At 41.3% G+C, this 26,683-nt stretch overlaps 1 protein-coding gene across 8 annotated transcripts in view; it reads left to right on the forward strand.

Moving 5' to 3' along the window:
* Positions 1–26,683, forward strand: part of galene (potassium two pore domain channel subfamily K member galene) — a 477,630-nt gene that overhangs the window by 352,601 nt on the left and 98,346 nt on the right. For 7 of the 8 annotated variants that reach the window (XM_071665737.1, XM_071665736.1, XM_071665738.1 and 4 more), the window contains exons 4-5: positions 9,649–9,862; positions 22,150–22,275. In XM_071665737.1, coding sequence (XP_071521838.1) covers positions 9,649–9,862; positions 22,150–22,275 — 340 coding nt within the window. The remainder of the gene's footprint in view (positions 1–9,648; positions 9,863–22,149; positions 22,276–26,683) is intronic. The other variant, XM_071665740.1, reaches the window with a different exon arrangement.

Raw genomic sequence — 26,683 nt, forward strand, 5'->3', positions numbered from 1 at the left:
TCTAGTAATCGACTCCAGACATTTACTTATAATTGATGCCAGGCTTACAGGACGGTAATAGCTAGGCATTTCATGGCTTCCCTTTTTTTAATACAGGAGTAACGTCTGCCATCTCCAGTCCTGCGGGAGTGTTCCGTCCTGGAGAGATCAATCTATTGAACATGTAGGTTAACGGTTTGGCAATTTTGTGTTTGGCGTCTTTAATCACACGTGGTTAGAAATTAAGACTTGGAGGACTTTTATTGTTCTTCAACTTACCTGTGTTACAGTTTCTCGCTAACTGAGACTTGGTATCGTCTCAAAATTCATGTCGTGCTCGCGAGTGTACAAACAGAACCAAAAAACTTGTTCACGGTTGTTGCTATGCTTTTATCATTTATGATGGGTTCCCCATCTTCGTTCGATAAGGGTCCAGTCCCACTCCTCATATGTTTCTTATCATTAATACATCTACAAAATATTATAGGATCTCTGTTACTAACTCATGCAATATTCACTTCATACTCTCTCTCTCTTTGCTTGATAAGTTTTTTTCGTCTCGCTTAACAGTGTTATTTTGCGTTACAGTATTTAGGTCATTGTCTGACTTGTTAAGCTTGTAGAGTTTATTTCTGCGCCGTATAGCTCGTGCGAGATCTAAGGAGGTATACCATTCAGGCCTGTTGTTTGTATCATTGTTTCTGTAGTACATGGGAACGAATGTTTCTAGTTGGTACATCAGCTGACGCTTAAAACTGGCCCACAGTTCCTCTCTGGGCATGAACCAACAAGGATGAGACTAATGCGTTTCCCAACCCATTAGAACCCTTTTAAAGTTAAGGGTACTGATACTGGTTTTAGAGGAGTCGGCTTCACTGTTTATATGGAAACTGTGTTATGATCACAAGTGCTCAGATGCTCTCCAACACGGCTATTAGTTACCAAGAACTCCTGGGATGCAAGAACTAAATCAAGTATATTATTATAGTTTCTTTCATCGACTTGGTGACGCCTTAGAGAGAAAAATGTCCATGTCAAAGTTGTTAAGTCTAGCAGATTCACTTCTGCACCTGGGATAGTTCGCCATTTTGATCTCTGGAAGATTAGAATCCCCAGGCTGATCGTATCTTCGTCCTGCATTACTCGTTGTAAACTCTCGTACACGACAGTATCTGCTGGCTGACTAGGGCGTCTACACATGACGGTCATATAAAGTTTGAAAAAGTCCTTCCAGTTGTTATCAACAGTTGTAGATGTTGTTGTCTAAATTTCGTTGGGGTTTAGATAACATTTTATACACACTGTAGTTCCGCCTTCTGGGCCGTCTGTATTGGTTACAATGAACTTGCAGTCTGGTACATTGTACTTGCTAATCCGACCGTTGTTTTTCGTGTTCAGAAATGTTTCTGTTACACTAATGATGTCAACGTTCTCAGTGTTTACCAAGCAATGGAATTCAGCTACTTTCTTTCGGATGGATTTATATTCATGTAAAGTCCAGTTGATCTTCGTGTGATTCCTGGACGGGGCTGGAGGTATGATTTGGTAACCGGCTATTTCCAGGACTGAGATGTGGCAAGCCCCAGTGACCCACCCCGTACCGTCGCTGTCTGGTGGTGTGGGGAAGGAACACGATCTGACCTCCCTCGCGTGACGTGTGATATGACCTGACCTGACCTCAACCGTCCGTATAATGTGATTCACACGGCGACCTCTAACAGACCACAACAAAAATGTTTATCCTGCCTGTGTTAGGCAATTTGATCTTTGATTCGCACAGCTAAGAGTTCTGATCCTTTATTGGTAAGGTGAATACTGTCTCTGCTGTATACTTCCACAATGAAGTCGAGCTGTAGGTCTCTCATTCACACGTAGCGCTCTACTTAGAGACTACTTACCTACATTATGTCTCAGGAGAGCACTAACCGTAACAGTAGAGACTACTTACCTACATTATGTCTCAGGAGGGCACTAACCGTAACAGTAGAGACTACTTACCTACATTATGTCTCAGGAGAGCACTAACCGTAACAGTATTATCCGATCTGTCGCTCAGGGTCACAATCATCTCGTTTTATTCTTCTCTCATAACGTCTGAATTTGAATCCTTTGGTAAACGTCGTCGCTCATAACATTGACCACTTAACATGACTTTTCAGTTGGTACTTTAATATGTCTTGGAACTTTTTGATTAACGTGGGAAGTTCTGGCACCGAGGTAGACCTGGGCTGTTCTCGGCTCTCGAATCCCCCGTCATGTCTTCACCCAGATTTCTGACTAGCGGATCTCCAAGCATCATGGAACAGTCATCGTCGCTCTTTTCTTGCGGGTCGTTGACAACTGCAAACCGATAGCGATGAAGGTGTAGGGGAACGACTGGATGGGTGGTTGAGGTGTGAGGTAAACCTGACTCCATCAAAGGTGACCACAATGAACCGATTAAAAGGGAAACGTTACATTAGAGAACTGAGAGAAGCAAGGAAGCCTGTGGGAGTTTTGTTCGGTTTTCAGGAAGAAACAGACAAAAAAAAACTAGGTCTGAGAGGCATAAGATTGAACATGATATCGTCTGTCTGCCCCACTGAGATATTCTGTCCAAGTCTGATTTTATAGAGGAAGCTGTATCAAGACGAGATGCAGATCGAGTGAGAGAAGAAGGAGCAGAGATGAAGGATGTGCATGAATGCCGTGTTGAGTCGTCAGCGTATGAGTGCATTGGATTATTTGTGGAAGAAAGAATTGTTGATGAAAAGGAGAAAAAGTGTTAGAGACATAACAGAACCTTGAGGGACATCGCTGTTCATGGTGGCAGGGGGAGAGGCTGATCCATCAACGACCACGAGGGTAGATCGGCCGGAGAGGAAGCTAGGTAAGAGGGAGCACAGTGAGGGAGGAAAGCCAAAAGAGGGGAGCTTGGAGATGAGACCCCAGTGCCACACCCTGTCAATGAAAGATGAACGCAGTAAGCGGCTACTCCATTGTCCGACCAACGTAAGGTCGCCACCTTACTTCATAACTACCTGTTATCACTTCCCCTTTTGACCCCCACCTCCCCGATATTCCTGTTTGTTCTTTCGTCTTTCGCACATTATTTACCTTCTTCCAAAACATCGTCGTATTCTCCCTAAAGTTTAATGATATTCTCTCACCCCAACTCTCATTTGCCGTGTGTTACAACCTCTGCACCATCCTCCTGGCCTGCCGCTATCTGTTCTACATCTCCCAATCATTAGCACTCCTTCCCTGTAAGTACCAACCAAACGCCTCTCTCTTCTCTTTCACTAGCAACTTTACCTCTTCATCCTACCGTTCGCTACCCTTTCTAATCTCCCCACCTCCTACCTTTCGCATGCCATATGTATATTGCACATGCCATCACTGCTTCCCTAAATACATCCCATTCCTCACCCACTCCCCTTGCTTCATTCACTCTCACCTTTTGCATTCTACACTCAATCTCTCTTGGTATTTCTTCATAGAAGTCCCTTTTTTCCAAGCTTGCTTACTTTCACCACTCTCTTCTCACCGACATTGTTTCCTCCTTTTTTTTTTCGAAAACCTCTACGACTGTTCACCTTTGCATCCACTAGACAGTGATCAGACATCCCACCACCAGCCCCTATAACCACGTTATATCCAAATGTCTCTCTTTTACATGCCTATCAATTAACACGTAATCCAGTAACGCACGCTGACCATCTCTCCTACTCACATACGTGTATTTGTATATGTCCCTCTTTTTAAACCACTAGTCTTTTTCAGCACACAACACAAGCTGTTTTCCATTTCCATTCATGATACTGAAGATCCCAGTTCCCAGTTACGCCTTCGACTGCCTCATTACTCACGTTCGTATTCAAAACTGCCATCACTAATATCCGGTCTCTTACGTCAAAACTGCTGACACATTCACTCAACTGCTCAAGAAAAAAAAAATCTCATCGTTAAATGCATCAGCACCAAAAATTACCCATTTCTCGACCTCCACTTTTAGTTTTCCAACATAAGTCTAGAATTTATTTACTTTCTCACACTCCCACAACTGCTACAAGAGTAACGCTACTCCTTCATTCGCTCATGTCCTCTCACTAACCCCTGACCTTTTTTCCCAAGACTTTCATAAACCATTCTTCCCCTTTACCTTTGAGCTTCTTTTCACTCAGAGCCAGATCATCCAGGTTTCTTTCCTCAAATATAAGAACATAAGACGTGAGGACACTGCAGGAGGCGTACTGGCCCATGCTAGGCAGGTCCCGAGTTGGTCCACCCTGCAACCAACCTCCTGAACACACAAACACATCATCCAACTTTCGTTCAGAGCTACTTAAACACCTAGCCACCATTACTGTACTTGGTAGCTTGTTCCTCAAATTTCCTACACTATTCCTGAACCAATATTTGTTCACATCCGACCTGAATCAATTTTTCTGGAATTTGAATCCATTATTTCTTGTCCTACCCGGTGGCGCCATTCTTAAGAACTTTATCTATGTTACATTTATTAATGCCCTTCACCCATTTAAAAACATGAGTCATATCCCCTTTAGCCCTCCTCCTCTTAAGTGAGTGAAGTTCAGGTTTTTTAACTTTTCTTCATAAGTCAGGTTTCTAATTCCCGGAATCGTTTTCGTCATTTGCATCTGTACTCTAAACAATCTGTATCAGGTACATAGTATGGAGCCCAGAACTATGCCGCATAATCCAAATGTGGTCTTACCAACGCAAGATAAAGTCGCAATAATACTCTAGGAGTTTTATTGTTAACAATCATATTGATGGTCCCTGACATTCTATTATCCCTATTACACACTTTAACATTTGTTGCCGTGGGTTAAGATCCTTTCTCACCATTACCCCTAAATCTCTTTCATATTCTGTTTTACTAATAGTAATATCGTCCAGTTTGTAATCAGCGTTCCTGCTCTACCAACTATAAGTGTTGTGCATTTATCTATGCTAAATTCCATTTTTCATGTAGCCGCACATTCTGATAATCTGTTTAAGCCCCTCTGCAAATTCATTGAAGTTTCATGAGTCAGTTACGGCCCCTATTTTTGTGTCATCGGCAAATTTACTTAAGCTGCTGGTTATTATATCCAGATCGTTAATATATGTAACAAACAAGAGCGGTCCCAACACTGACCCCTGAGGAACACCACTGGATACAAAGCCTCAGTCCGATGTAACTCCATTGATGCAGACCCTCTGTTTAGTGTCAGTGAGCCAGGCTTTAATCCAATTAAATACACAGCCCCTGATGCCGTGTGCCGCTATTGTTCTAAGCAGACACTCATAAGGTACTCTATCACAAGCCTTGCTTAAGTCTAAGTATACAATATCATAACTCTTACCCTAATCAACAGTTTCAAATACTTTATTAAAGAAGGAGAGAAGGTTACTGAGACATGACTTCCCTTTTGTAAATCCACGTTGAGAATCCCTAATAAGATGATGATTTTCCAAGTGTTCACGTATTTTGTCCACTATAATTGATTCGAGAAATTTCCCCACAATAAATGTCAAGCTGATAGGACGATAATTAGAGGCAATGGATCTGTCCCCTTTCTTAAAGATGGTAACGACATTTGCTGTCCACCATTGCTTAGAAACTACGCCTGATTCCAGCCAGAGAGTATTGAAACATTTCAAAGCGGAACTCTTACCTCCACACATTCTTTCAAGACCCTCACAAAAATAACCTCTGGCCCAGGACCTTTGTTTATTTTTAATCGTTCTATTTGTTTCAAAATATCAAATATATTTATTCTTATATCGCATAGTTTTGAAAAACGCAGGGGTTTGAATCCCTGTGTGGAAGCCCAGGACGTTAATACAGTCATCATACACATACTTAAACGAAATTTTATAATGATGGAGAATGTTCAAGAGATGCGGTCCCACGAGCGCAAAAGTCCCTCCTCGTACAATATTTATAGGTAATTACGTTGTAGAATACCGGGAGAAATCATGTCCAGACTGGAGATATATCATGGATTTATCCAAGTATCACGATGTATGTCATATTATTTTATCATTATTATTGTAAATATGTGAAATTCGGTGTGTGGAAATGTGTCATGATATCTCAGACGAATTCGCAGTTGCACATGGTTGTCATATGACACCGTCAGCTTATCCGTGACAAATCTTAAGTGATGTTTGTTCAGCGTATCTCACACGGGTTCGAATTAAGGTTGCTGTGGTTCGGGGTTCCATGTCAGACCAGAAACTCGCTCAGGACAGTACATGAAACGACCATTTTCTGGATGATTTTAGAATCCCTTCCATGTGACGAAGATATACGATCATTGTAGTCTTGGAGGAAAGTCATGTGATTAAAGTAAATCAAATATCTGAGTTTTGTTCTTATGTGTGACATCTATGATATTATCCTGGACATTCTAGAATTATCACATACGTAGATGCTTTAAAATTACGTCTACAGCTTTATGTTAATTTTCTGCCTCTTATAAGACGATAGTTGAACAATATATGGTTATGGGCATCAGTTTTCCTCATTCTAACATGACAGAATATTTCCGTTAAATTCACTTTCATCCTAGACAGATGTGAGGCAAGGAGTTGGAGCAAGAAATGGAACATCAACATATCTTATATATGGATATTATAACATATGGTCTTAGTTTATGAAATATGAAAACAGGTCCTTGCCAGAAACATTGAAGGCAAAAGTAGTAATTTTTGTTATTTGAATAGAATATTATATCTACAAACATTTGATTAGACGCACCTTTTTTGAAATTTATGTCGTTGTCATAAAGGATACAATTTGGCTTACAGCTTCTTGTGTTACGCTAGCTACAAAGATGGTCCAGGGTATAACATCAGCAGGCCAGGTCTGCCATGGGCCACAGGTTAACTCACGACTGAATGTACGTACATGCAGGTGTGTGTCACGCTGCCACCTGGAGGCCGGGACTACTGATCAGACTCTCGTATCGCCGTAGCTCACACACCAGTTCTGTCCATGATAATCTTTTATCTTGAATAAGTACATCTGAGCGCCTTCCACGTGTCGGGGAGGCGTAGGGGTGCGTAGAGGGAATAAGGAGGGTTGTGGGACAGTGAGGTGATGATGGAAGAGGATGAGGGAGGAGAAAAGTATAGAACGTATGTGGGAAGGAAGAAGGGTGAAGTGCTCGGGAGAGACAGATAACCAAAGACCTGATGGTCTATGACCATATCATTTGCTGGAGGGGAGTAATAGTTCATAATGTGTATAGACGGAGCCGTGATGTTTATATAAAGGTTTTCCCAACCCACAACATAGATGGAGAAAAGATAGTAAAGCAGAAGGTTCCTCCCCACCCACCACTGTAACTGGAGACAGGATAGTGAAGTAGAAGGCTCCTCCCCAACTACCATGAGACAGGATAGTAAAGTAGAAGGTTCCTACCCAGCTATCACGATAGATGGAGACAGTAAAGCAGAAGGCTCCTCCCCAACTACCACGATAGGCGGAGACTGTATAGTAAATCAGAAGGCCCCTCCCCAACTACCACGATAGATGGAGACAGGATAGTAAAGTAGAAGGCTCCTCCCCCACCATCAATACAAATGGTAACAACATTGAATCAGTGAGCGTAGAAGAAACTGACTGAAGAAGAACGAGGATTAAGTTTGTGAGGGAGCGTGTGAGTGCGATAGGTAGGCAGGGGAGAGGCCACAGACAGGTGGCTACGCGCTCACCACATAACGATGGCCTTCGAGGAACGCCAGTTCTTGTATAGACTTGTTGCACAAGACTTAAATATAAGACACTTTGAATACTGAAGTTAGATTTCTTTTGCCAACAGAATAATGGCGACCGTTGAGGTCAAACCAGTACGTCAGGTAACACGAACAATAGACTTGGTCTCTCTTCTTTACCATACCCCTTATACTCTTATTAACATTACCATATTTTTTGTGACTGTGGATATTAGGTGCGGGATGAATGTCGCCAGGTAAATGTTTGGCGTGACGTTATAAATCAATCCATAAAACATACGTGATGATTTTAACACAATTATCATTGTTAACGCATGACGTAAACTGTAAAGTACGTACAGGTCAGAGGTGTGAGACGGCCGTATTCCTGCGTCTTGTAATGTGATTTCCCAACGTCAGGTGGACCATGGGAACCCCCTGGCAGTATATCCGGTGTTTACCTATTTTAGTATATCCCAAGGCACGTTATCTTCCCTCCTCCTCACACCTGAGATATACCGTCTTCCCCTTCCTCACACCTGAGATATACCGTCTTCCCCCTCCTCACACCTGAGATATGTTGTCCCCCATCCTCACACCTGAGATATACTGTCTTCCCCCTCCCCACACCTGAGACATACTGTCTTCTCCTTCCTCACGCCTGAGATATGTTGTCTTCCCCTTCCTCACACCTGAGCTATACCGTCTTCCCCCTCCTCACACCTGAGAAATGGTGTCCCCCCCACCCCTCCTCATACCTGTCAGAGACATACAGTTTTCCTCCTCACACCTGAGACATACTGTCTTCTCCCTTCTCACACCTGAGACTTACAGTCTTCCCCCTCCTCACCACCCACTATAAACTCCATCTTATAATTGTTGGCAACTCAATGGTGGGATGTTTTGATAACCGTTTTATTTCCCAGCACCTCGAAGCTTTTGAACTCTTTGCTTAGTAACTATTACCCAGCACAATTTAAAGTTTTTTTTTCACTTCCTCGGAATTCGAAAATATTGTTTCTTTTTTCCCTTTCATGAATGTTTTGTATCGATTAAGGCCCGGCCTTGAAGTGGACTTTCGTCCATAACTGGAGCCTTCAACGTAGAAAAAAAAAAAATCTTCAGCCTTCTGTTATGCTCCTCCTGCCTACTACACAGGTTCTTATGGCCACTGTTTACTCATCCTCCCAGCCACACACATTCCCACCGTCAATCTCTCCAGGTGATGTGTTGCCAGGTTTAAAACCATGATATGTGTCGTCTTGTTTACGTTTCTTAATAGTCTGTCTGTCCACCCACTATCCCTCCCCACCCAGAGCACCAGCCCAAAGTTATGAACCTCTGTAACCCGATACCTTTCATTAGCTTTACCTTTCCGATTATAAGGCAATTATTTAGCAAGTCTCCTCCACCCCTCGTCACTAAGAACCCCTATCAAGTCTCCATCACATCTTGTCAACTTGATTCCCTGTCAACTCTCCTTCAATTCTTGTCAACCCTTATAAACAACTTCTTGCAGAAGAGAAATTATCCACGTGAGAACCAACACGGTTTCAGGGGAGAGAGGTCTTGAGTGACTGAAACCTTGCAAAAAAGATACTAACATAAATCCAATCTTCTTGTTTCAGATTTACTTTTTGTGATTCAGTAGTGGACAACATAGTTCCCAAAATATCTGACACAACTTGACGAGTAAAATTGTGGTTTTGATCGTTTTCTACAATATATCTCTCAACAACGGTTATGCGCAGCTTGAAACCCTGGCTGAACATTTTTCCCGTGCCATGTCAGGTGTCGGACGGGACTGTGTGGTTACTGGTCAGGAGTGAGTTGTGTAGTTGAGGTGTATGTGTTGGGATCCTGTTGGTACGTTGTTTCCCCGTGCTGGTTGTGGGGGGAGGTGTAGTAATCCGTGTGGTCCGTCCTCATGCATGCTTCTCACGCAGTGTTCTCTCACAGGTTATGGCAACATCGCACCCAAGACAGACTGGGGCAAGGTGGTGACCATCTTCTACGCCATCCCAGGGGTGCCTCTCATGATGCTGTGTCTGGCCAACATCGGCGATGGCATGGCCCACTCTTTTAGGTTCCTTTACTGGAAGGTCTGCTGCTATGCCTGCACCAAGAGGCCCAAAAAGAAGAGGCGAGGCAGGTCTGTCCGGCTCTCCAGAAGGTGAGCCGATACCAAACTTATATTTGTATTTTCCAGGACTTAGACAACACCTACATCAACGTTTATGGTGCAAAAATTAAAGTACGTGAAGTTTCAAGTAAACAGATGTAGAGGGCAGCGAAAGTATCCAGTAAGTGACTTGTTTTCCTTCATATGTAACTGAACTAGAACTATTTTTGTTTAATTTGTTTTGTCTCATTTGTTTTGTCTATTTATCTTAAAGTTGTGGGTAAATTTTTGCCACACTTACAACAGCAGAGATGGTCCTCTTTCCCCCCCCCTCCCCCACTTTCCTCTTAGTTTTTCTCCTTAGTCAACATCTCACACTTTTCCTCCACTTCCCAAGCATCTCGTGACACCAAGGAAGCCCAAAATCAGGACAGCGAATAACATTTACGATCTTCGACCTTCTTTTTAGCCGTTACTTCACTTGCCGACGTAGATCAGGTGCCTGTCCAGCCTACTTGCCTCATCTGTGTCTTTTAAGTTCAGCATCGACTTTATATAATAGGGTGGTTAGAGAAAAGTTAGGACAGGGGAAGGGATAGTTTGTAATGGAAGAGAGGATTGAAATATGTAGTGTAGTGTAAGTGTGCAATGTATGTGTACTCTTCTAGAAGCGTGTATTTGGTACCTTTCTTATTTACCCCCGTAAGACATGGGGTGTGTGTACGAATGTGTGTCATATCCTCCTGGGTTAAGGTGGAGTTAGGTATGGGAGGCTGTTGCAGGGGAGTGCCCTCAGACTGCCTCTCTCTAGGAGGAGGGATGCTGGACGATCCATGACATGTCGGGAAAGTAAATTTCAGTGGTAAATCAGGCAGCTGAACCCACGAAGTTACTGTCTTGTACTTTTTATTGCCATCTGTTGCTGATGTGAATGAAAGTGAAACACTTCATGTGATCCTAAGGTAACCTGTGATTCCTCAAAGTTTTCAATGTGTCTGACCGCATATTCATGGGAAAGTGAAGCTCTAATGATTAGATCACTTTGAGTAAGACAGGTGAGGTGGGTAGGATTTAGTAGAGCCTCAAATTATCTTCAGTAAATGACTATGTTTATTGGCAGGTGACATTACTGTGCCAGAAGCTCGATTCTCTACCAGCTTTACTCAGTTTCAAAGTCTCTCACATTCCTGTATTATTTGTATCATTTGTTGATGTTTTTGTTACTTTGCGTTGCTTCGTATAACACTCCAGAAGGAGGAATGCTTGTCGTGTAAACGCTGAGATTACAGAGACCCGATTTAACTAGAAATGTGTTAAAGAGGAATTATATACCTGATCCACCTCATGGAACTGGTAATGGTGTAACGGTGACACTTGTATACATAGATACGTGAACGCAACATAGAGTTTCTTCCCTTCATATTTGTGGACCATATCTTATCGCACTAAATTAATGCTATGTTCAGAATAGATATTGAATAACATACTTGAACCCCGCAATTTCTAAAAACTAGGTTAACGTATTCTTAACTAAAATGATGTTCAATGTTCAACTATCAGCGGAAAAGAAAACGGGATAGGGAAACAAGTGGAAAGATGGTTACTACCAGCATTCCTTTTTATTATTTTTTTTAGGCACTTGAAGTTTTCAAAGATCGAGTGAACGAAGCCATAAGAACTATATATAGTCTCTTTCAATTTGAAAATCTTGTATTAGCGATATGGTTATTTTTAATGTGTAACTTCTGTTTTGCTATCGACTGGAACTAAAAAGAAAATGTAAAGCAAGAGTTTGTTCAAGTGAAGAGAAAGCAATTTCCAGATATATTAAACACATATCACTTCTAGACAGAGAGGCATATATCGAAGTAAAGGGTAGACAGGGATGTATGACAGTTGTGTGAGGCATATGACATTGGTAGATGAAGGGCAAGAGCTGCCACTTTCTGTTCATTAGAGTGGTGCATAGGTAGCAGCAACAAGGACCAGCCAGATCGGAATATAGAACTGTGTTAGATGAAGTGAAACATGTAGCTGCCCAAAGAAAATGCAAGTGGCATGTCTGGGCAGGCCTGAACATTCATTCGACTTTCTGGACATGGCGGTGTTCAGTGGAGATGAGCATTGTGACTTGACGGAATAACCTTGAATACAGCGATACTAGGTTACTTCATCATACCCGGGGATTGTAATGTACTTAACTTGGTTACTTCATCATACTCAAGATTGTACTGTCGTTCTTGACTTGGTTATTTCATCATACTCAGGATTGTAACTGTCGTTCGTAGAGGTAAACAGGAAGAAAGGGTAATAAGACTTAATTGATTGGTAGGATGCCAGTACGTTATGACAGTGCTCAGCCATTGGCAACACATGAACGTGAGCGAAAAATCACCAGAATAAACAGACTAAACAACCTTCTAAAGTTCTTTACAGTGATTCCCCCATACATGATGCAGGTAGCTGTATATACCACCACACCCTTTGTCTCAAAGAAAGCCATCAACCGCGTTCCTGTGCACTCTACCATGGGACCAGGTACATCAAACTCTCTTTCAAAGTAAATGCAAACCGCATACCGGTTTCTGAACTTCCCATGGCCTGAACTTAGATGTAATCCCAGAAAATTTAGAACAGACTCGTGAAAAACCAGTTGTTACAGGAGGAAACAAAGCAGTTCTAGAGAAACTGTCGACCAGTAGACATGACAATAATTTTTGAGTCTTAGGAGACATATTGATTGTATAGAATCAGGCTGTGGCTGAATGCATTGGTTGGTAAACACTGAACTCATTAATATCACTGAATCAAGAAAAATAGTTTAAAAACGAAAGAAAAACAATTTGAATAGCCAGAACACCTTTAATGGCCCATAAATTATTTGTAAGAGTGTAAAGTTTTCCCCATCCGCAGTTGCCCAATCACTACAGTGGAATTTCAGAGGCACTAAAGTTAAAGACTATGCTAATTTGATAAAAACTATGCAAAAACTTTTGACACTAGAAACTGGATTCCCAGTACAACTACCAAATAAACTGGTCACAAGAATTTGCTGTGAACCAGGCGATAGTTGGAACCATCATAGAGGGCTTTGTTTCCAGAAGGACGGCAGTTGCACCTCTGGTACTTCTACTTGTCATATTTAACAGAAACAAATACAAACCCATGTTCTAACCATAATTTGCATATTACATTAGGATAGATAAGAAAATTTTTCATGTGGAAGACACTGAGAGACTACCAGTGGGCTTCATTATGTGTAGTTAAGTGGATCACTAACAGAAGCATGCTGTTTGAATGAAGATAGTTGTGATTACTTCATAATGGCAAAAGTCACTGGAGAAAATACAAAATACTGGATACAATGAACATCGTCATATCATGGAAGGGTAAAGGAAGAACAAACAAAAAGTACATTTGTTGAATTTACATTCAGTGAGCATAACAGAGCAAGTGTTGCTTCTTCAGAGTAGATGCAGGCTGGATTTTAGAAATCTTCGAAAAGGGAGAAGCAACGCCGGTGATGGACCTCTTCACCAACCTTTTACTCTTTTGAGTACACTGTAACCATCTAACTGTACATACATGGAGAGAGTTTTAGACTCATGTCCCCCTGTCTCTTGTACTTTTAGTACTGTCAAGACTCAGATCTTAGTAAGTTGCCAGCATTGATTGTCTCCTTGCTTAGACCATTCAGCCATCCACTACCCATATCCTAAACCAATATGGCCTCTGGTAATTATGGCACTGCACATTTTGAATAACTGTCGACTGTCATCATCATCCAGATGATTTCGGAACTTAAATGCTATCAGGTCACTCCTCTGTGGGAGCCTCTCTCTTTTGAGGTGGAAAGCTGTGTATCCTTCAGCCTTACATAGTTCCTAAGCTTTCTTATATCAAGTGCCATCCTAGTTGCTCTTCTCTGAACCTTCTTTGTGTTTTAGTTGCAATGACCATACCTATGAGGTATAGTCCAGTTTCAGTCTTTTATGTGAATAGCTTACCAAAGATTTCCTTAAACATATTCATCCTTCACAGTTCTAATGTGAAACTCGGGTAACTGATTAGTTACAAATATGAACAACTAGATCTTTTTCATACATTGATTCTTGTAACTTATTCCTTGCTAAGTAGTTTTCATATTAGGGCATTCCTTCACAGTATACCATCTTCATTACTTTCCATGTATTTGGACTGAATCTCATCATCCATTTGTCAGATCAACTTTAGAGTTTGTCCAGGTCCCCTTCCCTGTAAGTCGTTGCAAATATTTTCATTCCATAATGCTCTCATGTCCTTGGCATCATCAGCAAATATGTTTAGGTATGAAAGAGTTCCTTCTGGCGAGTCATTTAGGTACACCAAGAATAGCAGTGAACCCAAGTCACCCTTGTGACACTCCACTTACAACCCAAGCCCATATTGCAAATTTACCTATTCTTTGTTTGCTGACATCACCCATCGAGAGCAACAGAGTTGCCAATTTAGAAATGTACAAAGATTCTTTCCAGCTAGTACTGACTATGTCAAAAGTAAAAACTTTTGGGAATGATTAAAAACAGTCACAGTTCTCTCTGGAGTGCAGGTGGGATAAATGTGTCATAATTCATATTTAGGGAATTGCATAAAGGATTGTGTCTAGTTGGCCCTGAAAAATATTTCCTGTTGACATAATAAGCATGGATACAGTATAGAACTTTAGCAGTAAAGTCAGAAGGTCTCATGAATATGTTAAGACAAAACATCATAGGCACATGAGGCCCAGAAGTGTACGTCTTACCATCTGCACGAATTGGAAACAATGTGGGCTACTTATTACATAGATACAAGAACTTACTGAACAAATACCTACCAAGTTTATGTTACTGTACATAGGTCTTTGGGTTGCAGCCTCAAACAGTCTGAGTGACCAGATGAGCAGATATGCACTTAACTCCTGTGCTAAGCTATGGAGATAAATAAGCTTCTAAAACTAACAGAAAGTACATGTAGGGTGAGATGGATTATCTGCATACTACAAACACATCAGATTGTTTTAAGTAATGAATGCAACTCTTGATAAGAAAATCCCTTGCCATTAATGTATACCTTGATGGGTACATTCCTTGACCAAAGCACAGCTTGAATGCATCTCTTAGCATTACTGTGTAGAGAGATGGATCACTTGGGACCCACACTCCTCTTGTAAGTGCTCATAACAGATGATATATGGATTTCAGGCATCATATGGAAATGATCAGGGAATTTACTGCTTATCTTTTTTTTTTTTTTTTTTTTTTTTTTTCCAAAAGAAGGAACAGAGGGGGCCAGGTGAGGATATTCCAAAAAAGGCCCAGTCCTCTGTTCCTAACGCTACCTCGCTAACGCGGGAAATGGCGAATAGTTTAAAAGAAAGAAAAGAAAAAAGACTAAAGATAAGGGATTTTACATGGAATCAAGAATGAAGAAAAAGAATCTTTTCCAAGGAACAGGGATATCATTGTTGGAAACCAATATTACAATATGTACAACCATAGCTTCATACTTGTGTTTAAGAATAGTTCGTCATGGTAACATCAGATTGAATTGATTTGGTTGTAAAGTTTTGATTGATGTATAGTTTGAATATTTCATTTTTATTTATTTTGCTTTGTCGCTGTCTCCCGCGCCTGCGAGGTAGCGCAAGGACAAACGAAAGAAATGGCCCAACCCACCCCTACACACATGCACACACACACATACACACGTCCACACACGCAAACATACACACCCACACATCCCAACGTACACACATATATACACACACAGACACACACATATACACACATGCACACAATTCACACTGTCTGCCCCTACTAACTCCCATCGCCACCCCGCCACACACGGAATAACATCCCCCTCCCCCCTCATGTGCGCGAGGCAGCGCCAGGAAAAGACAACGAAGGCCCCATTCGCTCACACTCAGTCTCCAGCTGTCATGCAATAATGCCCGAAACCACAGCTCCCTTTCCACATCCAGGCCCCACACAACTTTCCATGGTTTACCCCAGAAGCTTTATATGCCCTGATTCAATCCACTGACAGCACGTCGACCCCGGTATACCACATTGATCCAATTCACTCTATTCCTTGCCCGCCTTTCACCCTCCTGCATGTTCAGGCCCCGATTACTCAAAATCTTTTTCACTCCATCTTTCCACCTCCAATTTAGTCCCCCACTTCTCCTCGTTCCCTCCACCTCGGACACTTATATCCTCTTGGTCAATCTTTCCTCACTCATTCTCTCCATGTGCCCAAACCATTTCAAAACACCCTCTTCTGCTCTGTCAACCACGCTCTTTTTATTTCCATGGGATGTATTTAGGGAATCAGTGATGGAGTGCGCAAAAGATGCTTGTGGCATGAGAAGAGTGGGAGGTGGGTTGATTAGAAAGGGTAGTGAGTGGTGGGATGAAGAAGTAAGAGTATTAGTGAAAGAGAAGAGAGAGGCATTTGGACGATTTTTGCAGGGAAAAAATGCAATTGAGTGGGAGATGTATAAAAGAAAGAGACAGGAGGTCAAGAGAAAGGTGCAAGAGGTGAAAAAAAGGGCAAATGAGAGTTGGGGTGAGAGAGTATCATTAAATTTTAGGTAGAATAAAAAGATGTTCTGGAAGGAGGTAAATAAAGTGCGTAAGACAAGGGAGCAAATGGGAACTTCAGTGAAGGGCGCAAATGGGGAGGTGATAACAAGTAGTGGTGATGTGAGAAGGAGATGGAGTGAGTATTTTGAAGGTTTGTTGAATGTGTTTGATGATAGAGTGGCAGATATAGGGTGTTTTGGTCGAGGTGGTGTGCAAAGTGAGAGGGTTAGGGAAAATGATTTGGTAAACAGAGAAGAGGTAGTGAAAGCTTTGCGGAAGATGAAAGCCGGCAAGGCAGCAGGTTTGGATGGTATTGCAGTGGAATTTATCAAAAAAGGGGGTGACTGTATTGTTGACTGGTTGGTAAGGTTATTTAATGTATGTATGACTCATGGTGAGGTGCCTGAGGATTGGGGGAATGCGTGCAAAGTGCCATTGTACAAAGGCAAAGGGGATAAGAGTGAGTGCTCAAATTACAGAGGTATAAGTTTGTTGAGTATTCCTGGTAAATTATATGGGAGGGTATTGATTGAGAGGGTGAAGGCATGTACAGAGCATCAGATTGGGGAAGAGCAGTGTGGTTTCAGAAGTGGTAGAGGATGTGTGGATCAGGTGTTTGCTTTGAAGAATGTATGTGAGAAATACTTAGAAAAGCAAATGGATTTGTATGTAGCATTTATGGATCTGGAGAAGGCATATGATAGAGTTGATAGAGATGCTCTGTGGAAGGTATTAAGAATGTATGGTGTGGGAGGAAAGTTGTTAGAAGCAGTGAAAAGTTTTTATCGAGGATGTAAGGCATGTGTACGTGTAGGAAGAGAGGAAAGTGATTGGTTCTCAGTGAATGTAGGTTTGCGGCAGGGGTGTGTGATGTCTCCATGGTTGTTTAATTTGTTTATGGATGGGGTTGTTAGGGAGGTAAATGCAAGAGTTTTGGAAAGAGGGGCAAGTATGAAGTCTGTTGGGGATGAGAGAGCTTGGGAAGTGAGTCAGTTGTTGTTCGCTGATGATACAGCGCTGGTGGCTGATTCATGTGAGAAACTGCAGAAGCTGGTGACTGAGTTTGGTAAAGTGTGTGGAAGAAGAAAGTTAAGAGTAAATGTGAATAAGAGCAAGGTTATTAGGTACAGTAGGGTTGAGGGTCAAGTCAATTGGGAGGTGAGTTTGAATGGAGAAAAACTGGAGGAAGTGAAGTGTTTTAGATATCTGGGAGTGGATCTGGCAGCGGATGGAACCATGGAAGCGGAAGTGGATCATAGGGTGGGGGAGGGGGCAAAAATTCTGGGGGCCTTGAAGAATGTGTGGAAGTCGAGAACATTATCTCGGAAAGCAAAAATGGGTATGTTTGAAGGAATAGTGGTTCCAACAATGTTGTATGGTTGCGAGGCGTGGGCTATGGATAGAGTTGTGCGCAGGAGGATGGATGTGCTGGAAATGAGATGTTTGAGGACAATGTGTGGTGTGAGGTGGTTTGATCGAGTGAGTAACGTAAGGGTAAGAGAGATGTGTGGAAATAAAAAGAGTGTGGTTGAGAGAGCAGAAGAGGGTGTTTTGAAGTGGTTTGGGCACATGGAGAGGATGAGTGAGGAAAGATTGACCAAGAGGATATATGTGTCGGAGGTGGAGGGAGCAAGGAGAAGAGGGAGACCAAATTGGAGGTGGAAAGATGGAGTGAAAAAGATTTTGTGTGATCGGGGCCTGAACATGCAGGAGGGTGAAAGGAGGGCAAGGAATAGAGTGAATTGGAGCGATGTGGTATACCGGGGTTGACGTGCTGTCAGTGGATTGAATCAAGGCATGTGAAGCGTCTGGGGTAAACCATGGAAAGCTGTGTAGGTATGTATATTGCGTGTGTGGACGTATGTATATACATGTGTATGGGGGGGGTTGGGCCATTTCTTTCGTCTGTTTCCTTGCGCTACCTCGCAAACGCGGGAGACAGCGACAAAGTATAAAAAAAAAAAATCTCTCTTACCCTTACATTACTTACTCGATCAAACCACCTCACACCACATATTGTCCTCAAACATCTTATTTCCCGCACATCCACCCTCCTGTGCACAACTCTATCCATAGCCCACGCCTCGCAACCATACAACATTGTTGGAACCACTATTCCTTCAAACATACCCATTTTTGCTTTCCAAGATAATGTTCTCGACTTCCACACATTCTTCAAGGCTCCCAGGATTTTCGCCCCCTCCTCCACCCTATGATTCACTTCCGCTTCCATGGTTCCATCCACTGCCAGATCCACTCCCAGATATCTAAAACACTTTACTTCCTCCAGTTTTTCTCCATTCAAACTTACCTCCCAATTGACTTGACCCTCAACCCTACTGTACCTAATAACCTTGCTCTTATTTACATTTACTCTTAATTTTCTTCTTTCACACACTTTACCAAACTCAGTCACCAGCTTCTGTAGTTTCTCACATGAATCAGCCACCAGCGCTGTATCATCAGCGAACAACAACTGACTCACTTCCCAAGCTCTCTCATCCCCAACAGACTGCATACATGGTGCTCTGACAAGAAAATAGTGAAACTGGGAAAGAATGTAGCTTAGACATTGAAGCTTATTCTTTCATTGAAATGTGAACAAATGGAGCATTTTTCAAAGTGATAGAGGTGGAAAGCAAAAAGGTGTTTTTCATGAATGTACTGGAAAACTTAAGGTCCAGATAAACTTTTGGTGTGTCAAGACTTTGTTATGGTGGATGACCAACTTCCTACCCTCATGTATCCAAGATATGGTTGTACTTTGTGTAGTGAAGACAATTGTGAAACATCATAAGCCAATATTCTAGTTTCATGATAAGAGAAGAAGTGGACTAGGCAGTATGATACAGTGGTTAAATTGATGAAAACTACTATTGACGTTTGTGTAAATAAATTATACATTTCCCTTTTCCATAGCCAGAGGTTGCACCATTATGTGACATTCATTTTTCATTTCATTTCCAGCTAGAAGTTTCAGTTTTCTAAATTATTTCTTACATTTTTCATATATATATATATTTTTTTTTTTTTTTGCTTTGTCGCTGTCTCCCGCGTTTGCGAGGTAGCGCAAGGAAACAGACGAAAGAAATGGCCCAGCCCACCCCCATACACATGTATATACATACGTCCACACACGCAAATATACATACCTACACAGCTTTCCATGGTTTACCCCAGACGCTTCACATGCCTTGATTCAATCCACTGACAGCACGTCAACCGCGGTATACCACATCGCTCCAATTCACTCTATTCCTTGCCCTCCTTTCACCCTCCTGCATGTTCAGGCCCCGATCACACAAAATCCTTTTCACTCCATCTTTCCACCTCCAATTTGGTCTCCCTCTTCTCCTCGTTCCCTCCACCTCCGACACATATATTCTCTTGGTCAATCTTTCCTCACTCATTCTCTCCATGTGCCCGAACCATTTCAAAACACCCTCTTCTGCTCTCTCAACCACGCTCTTTTTATTTCCACACATCTCTCTTACCCTTACGTTACTTACTCGATCAAACCACCTCACACCACATATTGTCCTCAAACATCTCATTTCCAGCACATCCATCCTCCTGCGCACAACTCTGTCCATAGCCCACGCCTCGCAACCATACAACATTGTTGGAACCACTATTCCTTCAAACATACCCATTTTTGCTTTCCGAGATAATGTTCTCGACTTCCACACATTCTTCAAGGCTCCCAGAATTTTCGCCCCCTCCCCCACCCTATGATCCACTTCCGCTTCCATGGTTCCATCCGCTGCCAGATCCACTCCCAGATATCTAAAACACTTCACTTCCTCCAGTTTTTCTCCATTCAAACTCACCTCCCAATTGACTTGACCCTCAACCCTACTGTACCTAATAACCTTGCTCTTATTCACATTTACTCTTAACTTTCTTCTTTCACACACTTTACCAAACTCAGTCACCAGCTTCTGCAGTTTCTCACATGAATCAGCCACCAGCGCTGTATCATCAGCGAACAACAACTGACTCACTTCCCAAGCTCTCTCATCCCCAACAGACTTCATACTTGCCCCTCTTTCCAAAACTCTTGCATTTACCTCCCTAACAACCCCATCCATAAACAAATTAAACAACCATGGAGACATCACACACCCCTACCGCAAACCTACATTCACTGAGAACCAATCACTTTCCTCTCTTCCTACACGTACACATGCCTTACATCCTCGATAAAAACTTTTCACTGCTTCTAACAACTTTCCTCCCACACCATATATTCTTAATACCTTCCACAGAGCATCTCTATCAACTCTATCATATGCCTTCTCCAGATCCATAAATGCTACATACAAATCCATTTGCTTTTCTAAGTATTTCTCACATACATTCTTCAAAGCAAACACCTGATCCACACATCCTCTACCACTTCTGAAACCACACTGCTCTTCCCCAATCTGATGCTCTGTACATGCCTTCACCCTCTCAATCAATATCCTCCCATATAATTTACCAGGAATACTCAACAAACTTATACCTCTGTAATTTGAGCACTCACTCTTATCACCTTTGCCTTTGTACAATGGCACTATGCACGCATTCCGCCAATCCTCAGGCACCTCACCATGAGTCATACATACATTAAATAACCTTACCAACCAGTCAACAATACAGTCACCCCCTTTTTTAATAAATTCCACTGCAATACCATCCAAACCTGCTGCCTTGCCGTCTTTCATCTTCCGCAAAGCTTTTACTACCTCTTCTCTGTTTACCAAATCATTTTCCCTAACCCTCTCACTTTGCACACCACCTCGACCAAAACACGCTATATCTGCCACTCTATCATTAAACACATTCAACAAACCTTCAGAATACTCACTCCATCTCCTCACATCACCACTACTTGTTATCACCTCCCCATTAGCGCCCTTCACTGAAGTTCCCATTTGCTCCCTTGTCTTACGCACTTTATTTACCTCCTTCCAGAACATCTTTTTATTCTCCCTAAAATTTAATGATACTCTCTCACCCCAACTCTCATTTGCCCTCTTTTTCACCTCTTGCACCTTTCTTTTGACCTCCTGTCTCTTTCTTTTATACATCTCCCACTCAATTGCATTTTTTCCCTGCAAAAATCGTCCAAATGCCTCTCTCTTCTCTCTCACTAATTATCTTACTTCTTTATCCCACCACTCACTACCCTTTCTAATCAACCCACCTCCCACACTTCTCATGCCACAAGCATCTTTTGCGCACTCCATCACTGATTCCCTAAATACATCCCATTCCTCCCCCACTCCCCTTACTTCCATTGTTCTCACCTTTTTCCATTCTGTACTCAGTCTCTCCTGGTACTTCCTCACACAAGTCTCCTTCCCAAGCTCACTTACTCTCACCACCCTCTTCACCCCAACATTCACTCTTCTTTTCTGAAAACCCATACAAAGCTTCACCTTAGCCTCCACAAGATAATGATCAGACATCCCTCCATATATATATATATATATATATTATCCCTGGGGATAGGGGAGAAAGAATACGTCCCACGCATTCCTCACGTGTCGTAGAAGGCGACTAGAGGGGACGGGAGCGGGGTGGCAGCAATCCTCCTCTCCTTGTATTTCAACTTTCTAAGATGGGAAACAGAAGTTTGAATATATGAATACATTTAATGAAAAATGTTGATGTAAATGTGAATGCAGATAGAGTAGGGGCATAGTTTAGGTTCCATGACTTGTGGTTCTTTCCTTTTCCCTCAAGGTACCCAAGCCACTCTGGAAGCAGCACTCGTGCCCGCACTTCTTCCTTCAGGAGGTCCAACAGGGCCTCTGAGAAGTCAACTGACTCTGCCTTCTACACCTCTTCATATTGTGATCCCGATTACAAGTGAGTTGGATTTGAGCAGTGGGTAAGATGAAGATGAGTATCCTAGAAAGAGGAAGATGGATGATATGGTGGGTGAAGGCAAATTGGGAATGCAGTCAGAGAAAGAGTGGGTGAAGGGGCAGTGAGAGAACAGGGGGCAGTTTATAATGGGTTGCAAAGAGAAGGATGGGTGAGAAGATAGAAGAAGTGAGATAGGGGGAGAAGAGTGAAATGAGCAGGGTCAAGTGGGTTGAGTGTGTGTGGTGTGTAACTAACTGAGGTATGTGTGCTTTGACTTCATGAACAACCCCAATCTTGCTATTATTCATGGGTCAAACAAATTATCACTCATTATAACTTCTTTTATAATCATTATCATGGTGGCTACAGAAGAATACACATTATTGTTACTTCCATCGTAGTTGGACCTTTAGTTGTAGGTTCTGATATGATAAGTATGTGTTGAGGCATGGTATCTCTGTAGAAATTATGTATCTGCATCTAAATTTTTGTGGTCATAAGAGGCATATCCCAGCCCCTTGAAGTTGTATTAATTTACATTGCCCATATGCATGAGTAAGCACATCATTTGTGCATTCCTTTTGATATATTATTGTCACTCCATTCCCATTTTAATGGGATATACCAGGTACATACCACTTCACCACCATCATTCACTCCAACCACCCACACCACCCACCCTTTTCTCTTTCTTCTCAATAGTAATAAAGGTCCAGACTCAGCTGCACAAATCAATTATCAGTTGCCTTTCAATTACATGGGAAAATTTTTTGTTGAGGTCAATTAGAGGTCGGTTAGTCAACCACAAGGCAGAGGCAAGTGATGTCAGGTCAAGTTATATTACATATCGTGCAGGTGAGGTCAGATCAAATCCAGTCCTATAGCATCTGCCACCAGTAACTAGGGGATAGGTGTAATGTACTTGTCAGACCTCAGTCTAAGAATAGTTAGTCATTAAATCATAACTCCAGTTTCATTTGAAAATCACACAAAAAATATAAATGGACTTGGCATGCATATGAGATTACTCTGAAACAAAGTGGCTCTTCCATTGCTTGGTAAATGCTAAGCATATTGATATCATTGGATCAGAAGAAACATTTATAAGCCCAAAAACAGCAATCTGGTTTGGAAGGAAAACTTGATTGACTATGAATTTTTTGTAAAGGATAGAGATAGTCGGGAGGTGGAACTGCATCTTATGTAAAATCATACCAATTACCCATTGAAATTCAGACTACAACACCTGCTGTTATTGAATACTTGTGTTTTCAGATAAGCACACAATTAACCAAATCATGCAAAAATGTCATATATAGTTGCCCTAATCAGGCAACAGATATTGACACTGTAAGAGTTTACAACAAGCAGTAGAGGACTGAGATTCAATCATTCTTGAGGATTTTAACTTTCCAGGAATCAAGTGGCAAGCTATTTCAGGTGTAGAAAGTGAATCTGCTAGAGTTATCAGCTTTGTCAAAGAAAATTTTCTCTACCAAACCATCACAAGCCTGACATGGGAAGGTGTTTTACTAGATCTAGTTTTTGCATCCCAGGGGTTCTTTTCTTTTGGTAACTAATACTTTTTTGGTGAATATTGAGGTACATCCAGCCATAACATGATCAGGTTTGATGTAACTTTCAAAACCCACTTTTCTACAAACTGTATTATTACCCTTAATTTGAAAAGGGGTGGATCTTAATGGGTTATGCATTTCATTAGTCTCACCCTTGCTGGTTCATGCCCAGAGGAATTATTGATGTGTTTTAAACGACAGTTTATGCACCGGTGTTTTAAACTACAGTATGCACTGACAAGACACATTTGTTCCTATGCATGACAGAAACATCGTAAAATCAGTGATAGGTGTGAATGGTATTCCTTGGGTATTGCAAGAGCCATAAACCACAGAAACAAATTCTACAAGCTTAAGAAATCAGGCAATGACTTAGATTTTGCAATGCAATATGACAGTTCTAGAAGAAAAGTAAGAAGACTCAAATATGACAGTGCTAGAAGAAAAGTAAAAAGACTCATTAAGCAAGCGTAGAGAGAAGTATGAAATTTTTTATGTATATTAATAACAACACACATTTAAAGAGCAGGATAGCACCCTTAGTAAATGAAGATAGGGATTTCATTGTGGATGGTAAAAGCATAGCAACAACTCTGAACAATGGGAAGCAGCTACACAAATGTTGAGACAGCTATGAATAGCATGCATATGATGCCAGAATTTACTGTCATGGTTAGAGAAGCACAAACACATCGATAAGTTTGTTTCTGTCCATGAGTAATTAGAAATGTGGGACCTGAAAATGCCAAATCATTACCTACATTCAATAAATCTCTCCTGGATGAAATAGTACCACAGGCTGGAAATTAGCAGATGTTACTCACATATTCAACAAAAAGAGAAACAATGAAATACCTGGCAGTTACTGTCCAGTTAGCCTCACCATTTATGTATAAACTTCTGGAAATGATTATTAGAGATGAGATCATAGCTTACTTTAAACAACAGTCATATCAGTAATACACAATATGGATTTAGAAGGCAGCATTAAACCTCCTTGAATTTTATCTTGTGTTATTCAATAACCACAAGACTAAATGGATAGATATTATAATTCTGGAATCCAAAATCCATTCAGCAAAGTTCCCCACAATAAACTGATGCTCAAAGTCAGGGTCTTAGGGATTACTGGTTGCATAGGACACTGGTAAAAAGCTTGGTTGCATAATAGCAAGCAAAGAGTCATAATGAATGATGAATCACTACATTGGTCACTGCTACTACTGGGATCCCTCGGGGGTCCTGTCCTGGTACTTGTACATTTGATCATTGATATTAATGGTTTTGATGTAGGGCTGAATAATCTGTTGACTGAATTTGTGGATAAAACAAAGATCGGTGATGCCATATTAACTGAAGAAGATAGGGTAGGATTATAAGAGGATCAAGAAAGAATAGCTGAATGATCTAGAAAATGGCAAATGCTGTTTGATGTCAATAAATGTTAGCTGTTGCAAATAGGAAACCTCAACAAGAAATCAGTATTAATGTAATGGGCCACAAGACCAAGGACACCCCTTGTGTGAGGGATACAGGATCCCTGCCTCCATCCACTTAAAATTTGACTGCATTGTAACAAAGCTGCCAAGAAAGCAAATAGGATGTTAGGATTTACTGATAAAGACTTGAAATACAAATGCAATTTTAAAGAATGTTTTATAATAGCTAAAGGATTCAGCTATGTCAGTGGAGAGAACTTCTTTACTGCTGCACGTTTGCTTCCAATGAAAAAGAATGGACTGAAATTTAGAGGTCACCTAATTAATCTTCATTGCACAAAATATTTCTTTACCATCAACATTTTCAGTACATGAAATAAACTCCCAGAACATTTTCAGAGTAACATAGTCTATCTCTGATTTCTGTTCCCTTCAAGAATTTCTGTCAAGGGGGTGGCCACAGCAAAAGAGTCTCCATGTACCCCTATCCCTACATGTCTCCCTTGCATACACCAATACATTCATTCTTCCTCCATTTCTTCCCCTCCACTACTCTTCCACTCTTATTTCTTCATGTTACAGGTGGTCTTCTTCCCCCAACCCCTTTAATCATATACTAGCATATATTCTTTTAAACTACCTGTCATTCATGCTTTCCACAAGCCCACATGCAACACAATTAATATGTTCAAAATTAGGCTTGATCATCACCAGTTGCTTTCTGGTACTGAATAATTCTTTTAAGCAGTTATCATGGTATAATGATGTATCATGCTACCTTTTCAACTACTGATCTTGCTTTGGCCATGCTGTGGTAACGTATCAGCATTAATTAATCTCTGTAGGTTGCTTTGAGGGAACAAAAAGGAATTATTATATAATCTTTCTGTGTCAGGAGTGATAGACATAGAAAGGCAAAAGGCTGGAGCTAAAAGTTTATCCTTGGTATTTTCTTTATAAAAAAAAAAAAAAGGTGAAGAGATGCTTGTCTTTGTTGAAGGGTTTTCTGACGTATGTATTCATGTTCATTCTAATTTTTGAGTTTCCTCTAAAAATTTCCCCTCAGGCATCTTAGCCCTGCAAGGTAATTTTCTACCTGTTTTTCGTCCAGTTTGTTGTCAGAGGGAGTGAAGGGTGGGGAAAGATCCTTTGCTTACCTTTCCTTTTCCTCTACTGCTTTTAAGGGGACTGCATCTTTTTCAATAGTGTTAAGGTCAGACCACCTTACTTTGACCTTTGGTCTATGTATCATGTGACTCTTTAATCCAGAGAATTTAGAGAAAAAGAATGAATACTTTTTCTTGACATTGCAAAAGCATTAAACAAAGTAAACCACAGAATATTGCTGGAGAAATTACTTAAACTAAAATGGAATTGAAAGCCTCCTATCTC

The sequence above is a fragment of the Panulirus ornatus genome, chromosome 10 (assembly GCF_036320965.1).
Source record: "Panulirus ornatus isolate Po-2019 chromosome 10, ASM3632096v1, whole genome shotgun sequence".
NCBI classification, from domain to species: Eukaryota; Metazoa; Arthropoda; class Malacostraca; order Decapoda; family Palinuridae; genus Panulirus; species Panulirus ornatus.